Source organism: Pristiophorus japonicus, chromosome 6 (genome assembly GCF_044704955.1).
Source record: "Pristiophorus japonicus isolate sPriJap1 chromosome 6, sPriJap1.hap1, whole genome shotgun sequence".
NCBI lineage: Eukaryota > Metazoa > Chordata > Chondrichthyes > Pristiophoridae > Pristiophorus > Pristiophorus japonicus.
The window spans coordinates 82016322-82037154 of record NC_091982.1 but is presented as its reverse complement, the minus strand read 5'-3'; the positions used below and the strand labels follow the sequence as shown (position 1 = coordinate 82037154).

At 47.8% G+C, this 20833-nt stretch overlaps 1 protein-coding gene across 7 annotated transcripts in view; it reads right to left on the bottom strand.

The window, feature by feature from the left end:
• The window catches only part of LOC139265726 (phosphorylase b kinase regulatory subunit alpha, skeletal muscle isoform-like), a 259565-nt gene that overhangs the window by 228022 nt on the left and 10710 nt on the right, over positions 1 to 20833 (bottom strand). For all 7 annotated transcript variants that reach the window (XM_070883020.1, XM_070883021.1, XM_070883022.1 and 4 more), the window contains exons 2-4: positions 8715 to 8873; positions 3447 to 3494; positions 2356 to 2524 (exon numbers count right to left, since the gene is read on the bottom strand). In XM_070883020.1, coding sequence (XP_070739121.1) covers positions 2356 to 2524; positions 3447 to 3494; positions 8715 to 8873 — 376 coding nt within the window. The remainder of the gene's footprint in view (positions 1 to 2355; positions 2525 to 3446; positions 3495 to 8714; positions 8874 to 20833) is intronic.

Sequence of the window (20833 nt, the reverse complement as noted above, 5' to 3'; positions counted from 1 at the left end):
ATAAATCCAACCTGAATAAACATTTATAAGCCAAGAAAAGATTAAATAAACCATCTTCCTACCTGTGTGAAAGTGCTTCAGCCAGGGAGAATTCTGCAGCCGTTCGTGTCGCTGAGCGGGAGGGAGGGGGAGAGAGAGAGGGAGGGAGGGATAGGGAGGGAGGGAGAGAGAGGGGGGGGAGGGAGGGAGAGAGAGAGATAGGGAGGGAGGGAGAGAGAGGGAGGGGGAGGGAGAGAGGGGGGGGGAGGGGGGGGAGCAGGTGTCGGGTCGGGTCTGGTCGGCGGGGGGAGCGGGTGTCGGGAGCGGGTGTCGGGTCGGGTCTGGTCGGCGGGGGGGAGCGGGTGTCGGGTCCGGTCGGGGGGGGGGGGGGGAGCAGGAGCTGGCCGTGGGAGGAGCCTTATTCACGCAGCCCCAGTGAGGCCATTCAGCCAGGGCTAGGGGCTGCGTGCTTCGGGCCCCTCCCACACAGTTCGGTGCCTCTAGCTACTGCACTTGCGTGCCAACTGTAGCGCGCATGTGCAGAGGTCCCGGCACTGTTTTCAGCGCAGGGACTTGGCTCCGCTCGTGCTGGCTGCGCCGAGGGCCAGAGGACCTGTAAGTAGGTGGAGAATACCGAGGATTTTTTTAGGCGCCGTTTTAGGCGCGAAAAACGGGTGCCCAGCTCGGAGGGGCGCCCGTTTTTTTTTCTTGTGGAAACTTGGGCCCATTAAAACAAATGTTGCTACAGATAGTGGGACATGAAGAAAACAAAGTTTCTGTGGGCTCTGTAATGCTCGGACTGTGGCTGTGCGATGGGGCAAGCCATTGAAAATGAAAAAACATTCTCTGGAATAGAGATACTCAGGTTCAATTCCCTATGTCACTGAGTTCCCTGTCTCAGCTGCAGGAAGAGAATAAAACAGATGCATCATCACAAGGCTCCTGCTTTGCGCTTTGGTTTCCCAACAACATCTGTAGAGACCTAAGTGTGAATGATATGCTTGCTCAGCCACAGCAAAAGAAAATCTGTAGAGTTATAAAAATAGAGAGGGAGATTAAGGAAGAATTTCATATCCTCATTAAACAAAAAGTGGCACTATGATATATGTGTCTTTGGTATCAATAGAGTGACCAAGAAACTCAAGACAGAGCAGATCTACTTCAGCCACACAGACAATAACAAAAATGAAAACTTTCCAATGTGCAAGTTTGCAATGTCAGCTGCAACTTCAAGAAAACATAGTGGCCCAGAAATCCAGGTGCTCGTGGGGGTCACAAAGCACGCATTATAAGAAACAACAAGAAGCTTCAACATGTAATGAAGAATTAGACACGGTCACAGAACTACATAAAAAGGTGCATTGTAGCACAAGAGTTTTCAATATCATGCACTCGAATTACCATATTTTCAGTTAAAAAGATTGTCAATTTTTTTATAATCAAGGTTCAAAACAAAAATTAAAAGTACGCTAACACCATAGGAAATTTCTCCTTTCAGTGCAGGACTTCCCAATTTTAACATGATCCCTTTTTGTGTTCTGTCCGAGACTAGAGGGCTCTACAGAGATTGCAAAGAACACATTCAATCGACATCATCAGTGGGAGATGAGGTAGAATGAATGAAATTCAGGAAAAACAGAAGTAGTTGTGCTACTCTTTAGTCCTCATGCATCATTATTTGATTCATTGTAAGAATGACAACAATTCCCAAATGTCTGTCAAAGATACCTATGCGATGACTATTTCAATGTGACCAAACAATTGCAACTAACAGTGATTCATACTCTGATTTTCCACAACTTCCTATGGAGAAATCCCTGATCTCTGTGCCTTTCTAGCAAGGCAGCTATAGATTGGAGATTCAATTTGTGGGGAAATCATAAAGTGATAGGACAATAGGTCAACAGTTATGTCTGCATCAGGCCAGAGCAAGAGGCAACATTGTAATGCAACGCAGAAACTTACATGAGCAAATTGGAAGTATCCAACATAGTGACCCAGAAATTCAGGTGCTGCGATGGCACACAGATTGTATGATAATGGAGCCAGGATGGCCTCAGAGCCCACCAGCAAAGAGTGGAGGAAAATCTAATTGTGACTAGCTTAAAGTGTAAGGTAAGTGGGTCCGGGAATTGGGGGGGGGGGGGGGGGGGTCAGAGAATTCGGGGCCGGAGATCAGGGTGGGAGGGCAAGATAAGTGGATCCGGGGGGTTACAGGCCGAGGAATATGGGGATTGGGAGTGGAGACAGTCAGGAGTGGTTGCGACCTTTGGTGGGGGGGGGGGGGGGGGTGGCGATTGCAGGGGGACGAGGTGGTGATCGGTTCCTTTAATGTGGGGGTTGTGTTTAGGGGCAATTTCAGTTAGTTCTCCTTACCTGAAGCAGTCATTTGTGCAAGATAAAGAAGAAAGAGAGAGGTAGCATCAATCTGCAGGTGGCCCCACTTGTCATCATCAACCACAGTATCACATGTTCCATTGTTGTATTTTGCATGAAGGGCATCACTTGTACTCAGACTGTGCTTGAATTTTTCAACTTTATCAATCTGTGTGTATAAAAGAATAGTATTGTCATCAGCAAGAAACTATAGATTAGCCAACTTTAATATACTGCACTGCCCCCTCCCCCAAAAACTTTAGAGGGTAAGGTTTCCTCTGCCTATCTGACAGGTCTGAGACAAGACTGCTGCCCATGTTTAGCATTGCAACTAAAAGTTCAGGAGGAAACCGGAGCGCAACAGGCCTCAGAGGCAGATTGTAACAGATAGCAGTTGGGCTACTACAATTAGTTTCATATCCATGTTCAGGAAAGGGGAAACTACTCCAGGGTTTCTGCTCCTGATCACTATCCAGTGACTCCCAGAAAATGTGCGCGCAAATACCCAGTAAGAACCAAATCGGGCTCAGCTGTGAAGTCCCCCATGGTCAAAACGTCTGTCTACACTCTATGTAGCCTCAGACATGAAGAATGACTACTTGGGTGAGCTACTGAAATACTACAGCACCCACAGAACCATACCACAGCATGTCTTCAGGAGAAGGGGAGAGAAAATTGATGCCCTACTGGTCAATCTAGCTAATCACTTCTCCCGGCATGATACAATGCCAATAGTTCTTACCTCTAGCCACTCCACAAGTTTTCCGACAAGTTCAAAATAAAGAGCTCATAAATCCCAAATCAGGATTCAGTGTTAAATTTTGACCAATTAAGTCATTTTACACAATGCATTTTAAACATAACATAAAAATTCAGAAGATTTCATAATATATTTTTTTTTAAAGATGCAAACAATGATTGAACATCAGTAATATGTCTAAGTTATGAAAAGCATTGTAACTGTTATTTAGCTATGCAGTCCATTATGTTGAAAGGACAAATGTCAAGACCTGGAATAGCTCAAAGTGATAAATGTAACTAATTACTTTGCAAGCAAAGGATCGGATGTGAAACCTGGAATGATTTCATACCTGTCTCATCATGCAGTTCAGCAAGCCCCGCATCAGTTTCACCACGCTCTGGAAGATGAGATAAAAAACAAGTACATGTTTACATGGCGTCAGCAATTCCTACCAGGCCATGACCCTCCAGCAGTCCTTTTCTGGCACTGCTGCACCACCTCAGCTTTCACATGACATTTTCAAACTGTTCAGAGATGACAAAAATGTTCAGAGATTAAGTTACAACCACTTTGGCAGATCCAGTACAGAGGAACAGTAGCACCGAAAGCATAAGAAGAAAATAAACTGAAACATTTTGAACTACACAGTCACTTTAAAATAATTTTAAAACTATAGAAAATTCTAACACACCCACACTTGCTTTGCTCCATTTTAAAATGTATCTTTCTCTTTTTTAAATACATTGTATTCCCACTCAATTGCTAAGCATTAAGCTTGGAGATTCTTTTATGTAAGCAACTCCCACTGCAAAAACACTAATTGTGGAGTTCGTGGGGGGGGGGGGGGGGAGAAAAATGTTGTACATTCCTGCATATATATCCTTCTTCCCCAATTTTCTCCCATTAACTCTCGCAATGCCTGAGTACTGTTCAGGGTAGACAAGCAGCTTTCAGAAACTTCACACAAGTAACCATTCTTCACATGAACCTAAAGTGTGAACAGACTATTCAGGCACAGGGTGCATCACAATCAAGACAGACCTGGTCCTCATTTTGTATTCACACAAATGCACTTTCCAGCAGGCATCACTGGATATTCATCAGGAGGAACTCTGGCTAATTATTCCCCCATCACTAACCCAGAGATGCCAATCGCATTGCCCCCACTATCAGGATTGCTGAGATCAGCTAATTCATGCATCGAACAAGGTACTTGGTTGTTCTGTTTGATTTCTTTCCACAAAATGCAGTACATTTATTCATTGACCCAAACAAGGCACTTAATGATGAAAAGGTTGTTTTTGGTTTCCTTAACGAGCAGGGTGGATCAGCCTGAGATGCAGTTTCATACGAACACCATTAATGCTGTTCCACAAGCCATTGAACAGCTATATTTCAGTCACCTTTTCTATACTGTGATTCTGCCTGTTGACTATGCCTCTTCCTTAAAACCCCATCTTCCCCATCACCTGCAGAAAGCTCCTGTTCTCCACAATATTCCATCTGGCAGCCTGACAGAGCCTTGGTTAAAAAAACTTACCCAATAGAGGTACAAAGAATAAAAGACACAAAGGCTGAGATATTACTTTAAAAGTGAACTAGGGTACAGAATTAAGGAAGCTTCCATTTGAACAGAACTTCAGGAATAACTAGCTCACACTCAAGAGTGGTTAACATATCAAAGAGACTGCAACCCATTTTACTGAACAAGGGTTTATAAGAACATAAGAACCCGAGCCTGCTCCGCCATTCGATAAGATCATGGCTGATCTGATCCTGCCCTTAGCTCCATTTCCCTGCCCACTCCCCATAACCCTCGACTCCTTTATCATTCAAAAATCTGTCTATCTCCACCTTAAATATATTCAAAGATCCAGCCTTTCTGGGGTACAGAATTCCAAAGATTCACGACCTCAGAGAAGAAATTCCTCCTCATTTCCGTTTTAGATGGGCGAATCCTTATTCTGAAACTTTGCCCCCTAGTTCTAGATTCCCCCATGAGGGGAAACATCCTTTCTGCATATACCCTGGCAAGCCCCCTCATAATCTTATACGTTTCAATAATACCTCTCATTCTTTTAAACTCTAATGAGTATAGGCCCAACCTGCTCAATCTTTCTTCATGTGACAACCCCTCATCGCAGGAATCAACCTCGTGAACCTTCTCTGAATCACCTTCAATGCAAGTATATCCTTCCTAAAACGAGGAGACCAAAACTGTACGCAATACTCCAGGTATGGTCTTACCAACGCCCTATACAATTGGAGCAGAACTTCTCTGCTTTTACACTCTACCCCCCTTGCAATAAAGGTCAGATTCCATTTGCTTTTCTGATTACTTGCTGTACCTGCATGCTAACATTTTGCGTTTTATGTACAAGAACCCCCAGATCCCTTTCTGCTACAGCATGTTGTAATCGCTCTCCTTTTAAATAATAATTTACTTTTTTATTTTTCCTACCAAAGTGGATAACCTTACATTTTCTCACATTATAGTCCATCTGTCAAATTTTTGCCCACTCACTGAGCCTATCTATATCCCGATGTAGATTCTTTGCTTTCCCACCTATCCACCTATCTTTGTATCATCAGCAAATTTGGCTAAGTTACACTCAGCCCCTTCATCCAAATCATTAATATAAATTGTAAATAGTTGAGGCCCCAGCACTGATCCCTGTGGCACCCCCACTAGTTACAGTTTGCCAACCTAAAAATGACCCATTTATCCCGACTTTCTGTTTTCTGTTAGTTAGCCAATCCTCTAACCATGCCAATATATTACCCCCAAGCCCGTGATCTCTTATCTTGCGCAGTAACCTTTTGTGTGGCACCTTATCGAATGCTTTCTAGAAATCCAAATACACAACATCAACTGGTTCCCCTTTATCCACTCTACTCGTTACATCCTCACAGAACTCCAGCAAATTTGTCAAATGTGATTTCCCTTTCATTAAACCATGCTGACTCTACTTGACTGCATTATGATTTTCTAAATGTCCTGCTGCTACTTCCTTAATGATGGACTCCAGCGTTTTCCCAATGACAGATGTTAGGCTAACTGGTCTATAGTTTCATGCTTTTTGTCTCCCTCTTTTCTTAAATCATCATCATGTCCCTTGAAATTGACAAAGACTTGCTTCCACTCTAAAAGTGAATTCTTGGGTGACTGAACAGTCCAATACAGGAATTACAGTCTCTGTCACAGGTGGGACAGACAGTCATTGAAGGAAAGGGTGGGTTGGGGCTGGTTTGCTGTACGCGCCTTCCGCTGTTTTCTGCATGCTCTCAGAGACGAGACTCGAGGTGCTCAGCGCTCTCCCGGATGCTCTTCCTCCACCTAGGGCAGTCTTTGGCCAGGGACTCCCAAGTGTCGGTGGGGATATTGCATTTTATCAAGGATTCTTTGAGGGTGTCCTTGAAACATTTCCTCTGCCCACCTGGGGCTCACTTGTCGAGTAGAGTGCTTGCTTTGGGAGTCTTACGTCAGGCATGTGAACAATTTGGCCTGCCCAACGGAGCTGGCAGAGTGTGGTCATTGCTTCGATGCTGGGGATGTTGGCCTGATCGAGGACGCTAACGTTGGTGCATCTGTCCTCCCAGGGGATTTACAGGATCTTGCGGAGACATCGTTGGTGGTATTTCTCCAGCGATTTATGGTGTCTACTATATATGGTCCACGTCTCTGAGCCATACAGGAGGGCGGGTATCACTACAGCCCTGTAGACCATGAGCTTGGTGGCAGATTTGAGGGCCTGATCTTCGAACACTTTCTTCCTCAGGCGGCCGAAGGCTGCGCTAGCACACTGGAGGCGGTGTTGAACCTCGTTGTCGATGTCTGCCCTTGCTGATAATAGGCTCCCAAGTTATGGAAAGTAGTCCACGTTGTCCAGTGTCGCGCCGTGGATCTTGATGACTGGGAGGGGCAGTGCTGTGTGGTGGGGTCAGGTTGGTGGAGGACCTTTGTCTTACGGATATTTAGTGTAAGGCCCATGTTTTCGTACATCTCCATGAAGATGTTGACTATGACTTGGAGTTCAGTCTCCGAATGTGTGCAGATGCAAGTGTCGTCCGCGTACTGTAGTTCGACGACAGATGTTGGGGTGGTCTTGGATCTGACCTGGAGACAACAAAGGTTGAACAGGTTCCCACTGGTCCTGTAGTTTAGTTCTACTCCAGCGGGGAACTTGTTGAGTGCGAGGTGGAGCATTGCAGCGAGGAAGATCCGGGGAGTGTTTCATCTTCAAGCCTTCATCTGACCATCTTCCACCTTTTCTCCCTCAAACCTCCCCTCCCTCACTGTCTAAGCCCCCTCTGGTCCTAACTCCTACCCCTTAAACCGTGCTGCAAGGGCCCAGTGCCCAATCCCCACCCCCCCCCTCCCCCAACTGCAGTCTACCTTCCAAGCCTACCTCCTTGCTGCCAAGTCCCTCCAGATGGACCCTCGCTTCTCGCTCCCCACGGACGACTCAGCTGCTCCAAGCGACCCCCGGCGGCCTCTACGGTGGTGAGCCTTCGACCAGCTTCAAAAACAGGTTTGGGCCTACCTCACGCGCAAGCCTTCCCTCCGGGCCTCCATCCATCAGCGACATCCGGGCCTCCATTCCTCCGGCGACGACCTGGCCTCCCTTCTTCCAACGACGTCCTAGCCTCTTTACCTCCAGCAACGCTCTGGCCTACCCCCGGCTGCTGGCCTCACTCAACGGTGGAGTCTCTGTCGAGCACGTGGTGTGCACAATGGTGTGGTCACTCTGATCTCTCCTCCTTCCACAAAATGGACCTCTGACCTTCCCAATGCCTGCCCGAGCCAAGCCTCTGATCTCTTACCGTCTCACTGAAGGGCGCTGCTCAGCGCCAAGCTTACGGCCCGGATCTCGCCGTGGGCAATTTCTTAAATAGGGGCGTTACATTTGCGGTTTTCCACTCCGCTGGGACCTCTCCAGAACTCGGGGAATTTTGGTAGGTGCACTATCGCTGCAGCCATTTCTTTTAAGACCCTAGGATGCAGGCCATCAGGTCCAGGGAACTTGCCCACCTTTAGTCCCATTAGTTTGTCTAGTACTTTATCTCTAGTGATAGTTTTAAGTCCCCTCCACCCACCCAACAGCTCCTTGATTATCAATTATTGGGATGTTTTTAGTGTCCTCTACCATGAAGACTGGTACAAAATATCTGTTCAAAGTCTCTGCCATTTCCCTGTTTCCCATTATTAATTCCCCAGTCTCATCCTCTAAGGGACCAACGTTCACTTTAGCTACTCGTTTCCTTTTTATATACCTGTAGAAGCTCTTACTGTCTGTTTTTATAATGCTTGCTAGTTTACTCTCATATACTATCTTCTCTGTCTTTATCATTATTTGGTTGAGGAAATATAAAAGTGAATAGATTCCAATTTAATGAATAAAAAAATATGGCCTCGTACCAAGGTAGGAGGTAGATGAAAATAATCCAGGTGATCCTTGTACAGGGACTTGTTAACTGGTCAATTCTCATTTCTTTTGACTACTACTAGTAGTAGCCAAAACTTTTTTTTTTAATTAAAACTTTATGGGTGCTAGTAAGAATATAGTTTTATTTTCCGCTTTGTAACAAAAACTACCAATTATGTACAGCTACTCACCTGCTCAAGCTCATAAGCTTTTGCTTTATCCTCATCTCGATCAGCAGTTTTTCGATAGGCCAGTCCCAGCCCCCAGACTGCCAGGATGCTGTACACATTATCACGGACCCAAGCATCCTGCTGTTCAGGGCTAGCAGGCAGTAACCCAGTTACACTATTCTACAAAGAAGAGGAAATGGTTATGGATAAACTTTAAGCAACACACTAAATAATTTCATGTCAGTTTAAGAGAAGGACTGAACTTATAGCCTGATATATACACTTCATTAGTACTGTAACTCACTGCAGCATATAGTGTTCACTCGCTCCTTAAAGAGTTAAGTACTGCAGATGTTTATACACTGCCATGAACGTCAATTGAACAGTACTATATTTAATATATGTCAATACCTGCCAATCACAAAAACTGTTGCCATGAGTATATAATGTACTAAAACATAAATAACCAGATCATTTACAGAAAGACACAAGGTTGCAATACAGAAAGCATCAGCAAATCTCAATCGTTAAAAGCAGAAAGTGGCTCAGTTATGAGTTTGAGTGTGCTGAAAGTATGAGTAAAAATTAGTTAAAAGAGCCAATCATTACATGACTCCTGCTTGTTTACAAGTGTCAGCTGCCCTCTCCAAACTCAACAAAATGGTCACTTTTTATATGTGGCCCTAGACACAATAATATTTACAATCTATATCAATGACTTAGATGAGAGGACCAAGTGTAATGTATCCAAGTTTGCTGATGATGCAAAGTTAGGTGGGAAAATAAGCTGTGAGGAAGATGCAAATAGGCTGCAAAGGGATATAGACAGATTAATTGAGTGGGCAAGAACGTGGTAGATCGAATATAATGTGGAGACGTGTTAAGCTATCCAAAGTGGTAGGAAAAATAGAAAAGCAGAATATTTTTTAAATAGCAAGCAAATAGGAAAGCAAATGGCATGTTAGCCTTTATTACAAAGGGATTGAAGTACAAGAGTAAAGAAGTCTTACTACAATTATATAGGGCCTTTGTGAGACCACACCTGAAGTACTGTGTACAAATTTGGTCTCCTTACCCAAGGAAGGATATACTTGCCTTAAAGGGATTGCAACAAAGGCTCACTAGACTGATTCCGAGGATGATGGGATTGCCCTATGAGGAGAGATTGAGTAGACTAGGCCTATATTCCCTAGAGTTTGGAAGAATGAGAGGTGATATCATTGAAACATATAAAATTCAAGTGCTTGGCAGGGTAGATGCTGGGAGGATGTTTCTCCTGGCTGTGGAGTCTAGAACTAGGGATCACACTCTCAGAATACAAGGTTGGCCATTTAGGGGTAAGATGAGGAGAAATTTCTTCCCAAGGTTTGTGAATCTTTGGAATTGATTACAAAATTGATTAAGGGATAGAAAACAGAGAGTTGTAGTGAATGGCTGTTTTTCAGACTGGAGGGAAGTATACAATGGAGTTCCCCAAGGTTCAGTACTAGGACCACTGCTGTTTTTGATATATATTAATGACTTGGACTTGGGAATAGAGGGCACAATTTGAAAATGTGCACAATTTGAAAATGTGCAGATGACACAAAACTTGGAAGCGTAGTAAACAATGAAAAAGATAGTAATAGACTTCAAGAGGACATAGACAGGCTGGTGGAATGGGTGGACACATGGCAGTTGAAATTTAGCACAGAAAAGTGTGAGGTGACACATTTCAGTAGGAAGAATGAGAAGAGACCATACATGCTAAATGGTACAATTTTTTTTTAAAGGGGTTGCAAGAAGAGAGAGACCCTGCAGTGTTTGTGCACAAATCTTTGAAGGTGGTAGGACATGTTAACAAAGCAGTTAATAAAGCATATGGGATCTTGTGCTTTATAAATGGAGGCATAGAGTACAAAAGCCAGAAAGTTATGCTAAACCTATATAAAACACTAGTTCACCCCCCGCTGGAGTATTGTGTTCAATTCTGGGCACTACACTTCATGAAGGACATGAAGGGTTTGGAGATGGTACAGAAGAGATTTACTAGAATGATTCCAGGGATAAGGGATTACAGTTACGTGGGTAGACTGGAGAAGCTGGGGTTGTTCTCCTTTGAGCAGAGAAGGCCAAGACGAGATTTGATAGAGGTGTTTAAAATCATTAGATATAGAGTAAATAAAGAGAAACGGTTTCCAAAAGCTGCAGGGTTGATAACCAGAAGGCACAGATTTAAGGTGATCGGCAAAAGAACAGAGGCAACATAAACTTTTTTTACGCAACGAGTGGTTATGATTTGGAATGCACTACCTGATAGGGTGGTGATACAGATTTAATAATTGCCTTAAAAAGGGAATTGGATAAATACTTGGAGAAAAACATTTCAGGGATATGGGGATAGAGCGGGATTAACTGGATTGCTCTTTGAATGTGCTGGCGCAGACTCGATGGGCCAAATGGCCTCCTTCTCTGCTATAATATTCTATAATTCTATGGAAGCCCCTCCCAAGCGTTGATCATTCTGTGATAATGAAACTAATTTTTTCTAATTTAATTTTTCAGTTTTTAAAATTAAAAACTTCCTCAAAACAAGGATTCAAATTTACATTCAGGTAGAATGGTGTATAGCGCAGGACCATCACAAGAGAGAATGTTTTATCAAAGCTTCAGTTTACCAACATCATCTGAACCCAGCAATGTATTTATACATTCTTGAAGTGTACTTCATCGGGTATCATTCTATATATATTACAAGTAGACTTTTACAACAATGAGGTTCTTTAGTTCTTTTGCAAGCAGTGGATGTTGCAGCAGACAGCTGCTTCTCATAATCAAATGGTGCCAACTGAGGTGCAGTGATACTGTACAACATTATTTGAACTGATGGAATATTTGTTGGGTGTTATTACACTGCACATGATGTTACAGGAGAATGACATGCTAATTAGAATCTCTACAATTGCAATTCAATTGCTAACAATTAACATCGAGAATTATTATTTGAAAGATGAGGCAACTCATTCATCCACTGCCTTTATACCCAGTAGATTGTGCTCCATAAGGAAGACCCTTTTTACATGGACGGGTCCACAGCCTGACGAACAACGCCCTACGAGAAGGGTCCAGCTAGATACAATGGGTGGCAGGTTGACAGTCCTCTCCCATCGGGCACTAGTACCTCGCTGGATGTCAACCCAGTATTCAACCCAGACTGGAATTCTCATTTCCGCTCGCCGGGGCAGAGGAAACAAGTAAGGATTGTAATAAAGGTAAAGAGAGCATGTGGTGAAAAAGCCACAGCCATGAGGAGGGTTCAATGTGTCTCAGATACTGGAACAAGCCCAGCAGCAACCAATAGAGGGTTCAATGTGTCCTGGACACTGAGGTAAACTCAGTCACAACAATGAGGAAGGTAGAGTTGATCCTGGAGTAATCAAAAGCAGTGTGTCTTGAAGCCACACGGACAGCCAACATCTCCTAAATCATTAAAGAATGGATCCGGTATTCAGCGCGGCAGGCCAGGGTCTTAAAGGAGGTACAGCGCGTGCTGGTGCAGTAGAGCAACGGCTGTGAAAAGGGCAACTGGATTGGATGTCACCAAAATCCAGGTCGCTGATTGGAGAACGGGCAGGTACATCAGGAGCGGCGAGAGATTGCAGAGCGAGGTGACTGGGATCCGGGAGAGGTGAGAGTTCGGGGAGAGGTGAGAGTTCGGGGAGAGGCGAGAGTTCGGGGCTCAGTGGAGGCGAGAGCTCAGGGGCAGCACGGGCCAGCCCACACTGCGATATGTGAGCGCACTAGGTCCATGCAGCAGAGCTGGTCTCCAGTCATCTTGGTTAATCCTTGCCACTGGACCAAGACCAAGCTGTGTCAAGCCCGTGTGGTGACTGGTGTGCAATAGTCACCACACGTTAAAAAAAATCCACGCACAGGCATCTTCCACCCGTCAATATATAGTTCAGAACCTGGAATCTTAGGTCCTTCATTGAAACACCTGTGAACTCATCCCTTTTTGGCATGGAAGTAAGTCATCCTTGACACGAGGGACCGCCTATGATGATGCCAGCAATTGTATTGCGGCAGAATATACTGTTCAGCAGGCAGTTACTACTACAGGGGTGATGAAGGAGACCAAGTTTTATATGTACCTTTGATTTATTATTAGTTCATATAAAATTGTCATGTATCAAGTAGATTTGTTCCCTTTTTCAAACCCAAGTATTTGAAAGCACATTAATCACCAAGGTAAAAACAAACATTAAAGGGCCATGCTCACTCACATCTAGACAAGAAAACTTCCAATAACAAATCATATACCTTCAAAATGAATCCCTATTTTTACTAAATTTGGATTAAAATTGATGATTTTAATAAGGTCAACTTTAAACAGAAGTGAGAGCAAAACTTCAATATTGGCTCCACACAAGATGAGTGGGAGAAGCTGCAAGAGAAAGCTTAATCTGCATTGAATTCAAAAACCTTAACTTAACATTACGTGATTGCTACTTGCACATTCCCAGCATGTTCCCATAAGTTTAGTTGCTAACTGAGCCAAGCACAGGTTCCTAAAAAAATTCTTTATATAAACAACCAAGTCAAGATCACCCATCAAGGTTTTGTGTCTTAATGCAAGAAGTATCCGCAATAAGGTGGATGAATTAACTGTGCAAATAGATGTTAACAAATATGATGTGATTGGGATTACGGAGACGTGGCTCCAGGATGATCAGGGCTGGGAACTCAACATCCAGGGGTATTCAACATTCAGGAAGGATAGAATAAAAGGAAAAGGAGGTGGGGTAGCATTGCTGGTTAAAGAGGAGATTAATGCAATAGTTAGGAAAGACATTAGCTTGGATGATGTGGAATCTATATGGGTAGAGCTGCAGAACACTAAAGGGCAAAAATCATTAGTGGGAGTTGTGTACAGACCTCCAAACAGTAGTAGTGATGTTGGGGAGGGCATCAAACAGGAAATTAGGAGTGCATGCAATAAAGGTGCAGCAGTTATAATGGGTGACTTTAATATGCACATAGAAACATAGAAACATAGAAAATAGGTGCAGGAGTAGGCCATTCGGCCCTTCTAGCCTGCATGGAGGAGGATTTCCTGGAGTGCATAAGGGATGGTTTTCTAGTCCAATATGTCGAGGAACCAACTAGGGGGGAGGCCATCTTAGACTGGGTGTTGTGTAATGAGAGAGGATTAATTAGCAATCTCATTGTGCGAGGCCCCTTGGGGAAGAGTGACCATAATATGGTGGAATTCTGCATTAGGATGGAGAATGAAACAGTTAATTCAGAGACCATAGTCCAGAACTTAAAGAAGGGTAACTTTGAAGGTATGAGGCATGAATTGGCTAAGATAGATTGGCTAATGATACTTAAGGGGTTGACTGTGCTTGGGCAATGGCAGACATTTAGAGACCGCATGGATGCATTACAACAATTGTACATTCCTGTCTGGCGTAAAAATAAAAAAGGGAAGGTGGCTCAACCGTGGCTATCTCGGGAAATCAGGGATAGTATTAAAGCCAAGGAAATGGCATACAAATTGGCCAGAAATAGCAGCGAACCTGGGGACTGGGAGAAATTTAGAACTCAGCAGAGGAGGACAAAGGGTTTGATTAGGGCAGGGAAAATGGAGTACGAGAAGAAGCTTGCAGGGAACATTAAGGCGGATTGCAAAAGTTTCTATAGGTATGTAAAGAGAAAAAGGTTAGTAAAGACAAACGTAGGTCCCCTGCAGTCAGAATCAGGGGAAGTCATAACGGGGAACAAAGAAATGGCAGACCAATTGAACAAGTACTTTGGTTCAGTATTCACTAAGGAGGACACAAACAACCTTCCGGATATAAAAGTGGTCAGAGGGTCTAGTAAGGAGGAGGAACTGAGGGAAATCTTTATTAGTCGGGAAATTGTGTTGGGGAAATTGATGGGATTGAAGGCCGATAAATCCCCAGGGCCTGATGGACTGCATCCCAGAGTACTTAAGGAGGTGGCCTTGGAAATAGCGTTGACAGTCATTTTCCAACATTCCATTGACTCTGGATCAGTTCCTATCGAGTGGAGGGTAGCCAATGTAACCCCACTTTTTAAAAAAAGAGGGGGAGAGAAAGCAGGGAATTATAGACCGGTCAGCCTGACCTCAGTAGTGGGTAAAATGATGGAATCAATTATTAAGGATGTCATAGCAGCGCATTTGGAAAATGGTGACATGATAGGTCCAAGTCAGCATGGATTTGTGAAAGGGAGATCATGCTTGACAAAACTTCTGGAATTTTTTGAGGATGTTTCCAATAAAGTGGACAAAGGAGTACCAGTTGATGTGGTATATTTGGACTTTCAGAAGGCTTTCGACAAGGTCCCACACAGGAGATTAATGTGCAAAGTTAAAGCACATGGGATTGGGGGTAGTGTGCTGACGTGGATTGAGAACTGGTTGTCAGACAGGAAGCAAAGAGTAGGAGTAAATGGGTACTTTTCGGAATGGCAGGCAGTGACTAGTGGGGTACCGCAGGGTTCTGTGCTGGGGCCCCAGTTGTTTACATTGTACATTAATGATTTAGACGAGGGGATTAAATGTAGTATCTCCAAATTTGCGGATGACACTAAGTTGGGTGGCAGTGTGAGCTGCGAGGAGGATGCTATGAGGCTGCAGAGTGACTTGGATAGGTTAGGTGAGTGGGCAAATGCGTGGCAGATGAAGTATAATGTGGATAAATGTGAGGTTATCCACTTTGGTGGTAAAAACAGAGAGACAGACTATTATCTGAATGGTGACAGATTAGGAAAAGGGAAGGTGCAACGAGACCTGGGTGTCATGGTACATCAGTCATTGAAGGTTGGCATGCAGGTACAGCAGGCGGTTAAGAAAGCAAATGGCATGTTGGCCTTCATAGCGAGGGGATTTGAGTACAGGGGCAGGGAGGTGTTGCTACAGTTGTACAGGGCCTTGGTGAGGCCACACCTGGAGTATTGTGTGCAGTTTTGGTCTCCTAACTTGAGGAAGGACATTCTTGCTATTGAGGGAGTGCAGCGAAGATTCACCAGACTGATTCCCGGGATGGTGGGACTGACCTATCAAGAAAGACTGGATCAACTGGGCTTGTATTCACTGGAGTTCAGAAGAGTGAGAGGGGACCTCATAGAAACGTTTAAAATTCTGACGGGTTTGGACAGGTTGGATGCAGGAAGAATGTTCCCAATGTTGGGGAAGTCCAGAACCAGGGGTCACAGTCTAAGGATAAGGGGTAAGCCATTTAGGACCGAGATAAGGAGAAACTTCTTCACCCAGAGAGTGGTGAACCTGTGGAATTCTCTACCACAGAAAGTAGTTGAGGCCAATTCACTAAATATATTCAAAAGGGAGTTAGATGAAGTCCTTACTACTCGGGGGATCAAGGGGTATGGCGTGAAAGCAGGAAGGGGGTACTGAAGTTTCATGTTCAGCCATGAACTCATTGAATGGCGGTGCAGGCTAGAAGGGCTGAATGGCCTGCTCCTGCACCTATTTTCTATGTTTCTATGTTTCTATCACCCCTGTGCTTTGACCGACATTGGTTTCTAGTTAAACAACGCCTCGATTTCAAAAATTCTCATCCTGGTTTACAAATCACTCCATGGACTTGCCCCTCCCTATCTCTGTAATCTTTTTCAGCCTCACAATCCCACAAGATGTCTGCGCTCCTCAAATTCTGGCCTCTTAAACATCCCAAATAATAACTGCTCAACCACCGGTGGGTGTGCCTTCAGCTGCCTGGATCCTAAGCTCTGGAACTCCCTCACTAAACCTCCATGCCTCTCTACCTCTCTTTCCTTCTTTAAGACGCTCCTTATAATCTACCTCTTTAAATACCTCTTGATCATCTGCCTTAATTTCTTCCGTGGCTCGGTGTCAAATTTATCTGTTTGTCTGTAACAATGTTGTGAAGTGCCTTGAGACGTTTTACTACGTTAAAGACGCTATATAAAATAAAAGTTATTATATCTAAAAAGCCCTTAATCATAATAGGCTCAGATAGCTGTGTCTTTTTACTCGAGAAACAGGACTCAAAGTCACAAATTACATTCTTTGTGACTGTGACAAAAGTAAACTAACCCTCCTCGTCCTTCTCGACCTGTCTGCAGCCTTTGACACAGTTGACGACTCCATCCTCCTCCAACGCCTCTTCACCATCATCCAGCTGGGTGGGACTGCACCTGGTTCCATTCTTATCTATCTACTCATAGCCAGAAAATTATCTGCAATGGCTTCTCTTCCCACTCCCGCATTGTTACCTCTGGTGTCCCCCAAGGATCTGTCCTTGGCCCACTCCTATTTCTCTTCTATATGCTGCCCTCTGGTGACATCATCCGAAAACACGGCATCAGTTTCCACATGTACGCTGACGACATCCAGCTCTACCTCACCAACAATTCTCTCAACTCCACCATGGTCTCTAAATTGTCAGACTGCTTAACCGACCCAGTACTGGATGAGCAGAAATTTTCTCCAATTAAATATTGGGAAGACTGAAGCTATTGTCTTTGGTCCCTGCCAAAAACTGCGTTTTCTAGCCACCAACTCCATCCCTCTCCATAGCATCTGACTGAGACTGAACCACACTGTTCGGCAACCTAGGTGTCGTATTTGACCCTGAAATGAGCTTCCGGCCACATATCCACGGCATAAATAAAACTGCCTATTTCCACCTCCGTAACATTGCCCATCGCTGCCCCTGCCTCAGCTCATCTGCTGTTGAAACCCTCATCCATGCCTTTGTTACCTCGAGACTTGACTACTCGAACGCACTTCTGGCTGGCCTCCTACATTCTACCCTATGTAAACTTGAGGTCATCCAAAACTCGGCAGCCCATGTCTTAACTCACACCAAGTCCCGCTCACCCACCACTGCTGTGCTCGCTGACCTACATAGGCTCCCGGTGAAGCAACCTCGATTTCAAAATCAACCTCACCAACCCTCCTCCACCCCACACACCCCACCCCACACCCACCCCCTCCACTGCCCCCACTCTCCCACAACCCCCAATACACACCACATACACCCCCACACACACACACCACACACCCCCCCCACACACACACCACACCACCCCCCCACACACACACACACACACACACACCACACCCCCCCCACACACACACACACACACACCCCCACACACACACGACACACACCACACCCCCACACACACACACACACCACCACCCCCCACACACACAGACACACCACACCCCCCCCCACACACACAGACACCACACCCCCCCACACACACACACACCACACACAGACACCACACACACACACACACACACACACACACACACCCCACCCCCCCCACACACACACACTACACCCCCCCCCACACACACCCCACACACACCACACACCCCCCCCACACACACACACACACACCACCCCCACACAAACACACACACACCACACCCCCCCCACACACACACACACACCACACCCCCCCACACACACACACACACCACACCCCCCCCCACACACACACACACCACACCCCCCCCCACACACACACACACACCCCCCCCCCACACACACCCCCCCCCACACACACACCACACCCCCCCCCCAACACACCACACACCCCCCCCACACACACACCACACCCCCCCCCCACACACACCCACACCCCCCCCACACACACACCACACCCCCCCCACACACACACCACACCCCCCCACACACACCACACCCCCCCCACACACACACACACCCCCCCCACACACACACCACACCCCCCCACACACACACACACCCCCCACACACACACACACCACCCCCCCACACACACACCACCCCCCCCACCACACCACCCCCCCCCACACACACCACACCCCCCCCCACACACACACCACACCCCCCCACACACACACACAAACCACACCCCCCCCCACACACACACACAAACCACACCCCCCACACACACACACACACCACACCCCCCCCACACACACACACACCACACCCCCCCCCCACACACACACACCACCACCCCCCCCCCCACACACACACACCACACCCCCCCCCACACACACACACACCACACCCCCCCCCACACACACCACACCCCCCCCACACACACACACCACACCCCCCCACACACACACACACCACACCCCCCCCACACACACACACACCACACCCCCCCCACACACACACACACCACACCCCCCCCACACACACACACACCACACCCCCCCCACACACACACACCACACCCCCCCCACACACACACACACCACACCCCCCCCACACACACACACACCACACCCCCCCCACACACACACACACCACACCCCCCCCACACACACACACACCACACCCCCCCCACACACACACACACCACACCCCCCCCACACACACACACACCACACCCCCCCCACACACACACACACCACACCCCCCCCACACACACACACACCACACCCCCCCACACACACACACACACCACACCCCCCCCACACACACACACACACACACCCCCCACACACACACACACCACACCCCCCCCCCACACACACACCACACCCCCCCCACACACACACACCACACCCCCCCCCCACACACACACACCCCCCCCACACACACACACACACACCACACCCCCCCTCACACACCACACAACCCCCACCCCCAACACACCGCCCCCACACACACCCCCCCTCACACACACACCCCCCCCCTCACACACACCCCCCCCCACATACGCCCCCCCCCCCACACACACCACACCCACCACCCCCCCACACCACACCCCCCGCCCACACACACACCACACACCACACACCCCCCCCATACACACCACACACCCCCCCCACGCCACACACCACCCCCCCCCACACACACACACACCACACCCCCCCCCCACACACACACACACCACACCCCCCCCCACACACACACACCACACCCCCGCCCACACCCACACCACACACACACCACACATCCCCCCCATACACACCACACACCCCCCCCCACGCACACCACACACACCCCCCCCCACCCCCCCCCACACACACCACACACACAAACACACACCCCCACACACACTCCACACCACACACACACCACACACCCCCCCCCACACACACACACCACACACCCCCCCCCACACACACACACCACACACCCCCCCCCACACACACACCACACACACGCCCCCCTAACACACACACACACCCCCACACGCCCCCCTCACACACACCCCCCACCACACACACACACCCCCCCAACACACACACCACACACCCCCCCACACCACACACACACCACACACCCCCCCCACACACCACCCCCCACATACACCACACACCACCCCCCACACACACCACACACAAACACACCACACACCCCCCCCCCCACACACACACCCCCCCCCACACACACACACACAGCCCCCCCCCACACACCCCCCCCCCACACCCCCCCCCCCCCCCACCCACACCCCCCCCCCCCCCCACACACACACCCCCCCCCCCCACACACACCCCCCCCCCACACACACCCCCCCCCCACACACACACCCCCCCCCACACACACACCCCCCCCCCACACACACACCCCCCCCCACACACACCCCCCCCCCCCACACACACACCCCCCCCCCCCACACACACACACCCCCCCCACACACACCCCCCCCACACACACCTCCCCCCCCACACACACCTCCCCCCCACACCCACACACACACACACCCCAAAACACACACACCACACACACCCCCCCACACACACACACACACACACACCACACACACCCACCCCCCCCACACCTCCCCCCCACACACACCCCACCCCACACACACAGCCCCCCACACACACCCACACCCCCCCCCAACACACACACACACACACACCACCCCCCCCCCCACACACACACCACACACACCCCCCCACACACACACACACCACACCCCCCCCCCCAAACACACACACACACCACACCCCCCCCCACACACACACACACACCACCCCCCCCCCCACACACACCCCCCCCCACACACACACCACACACACCCCACCCACACTCCCCCCCACACCCCCACACACCCCCCCCCCCCACACACACACCCACACCCCCCCCACACACACACCACACCCCCCCCACACACACACCACACCC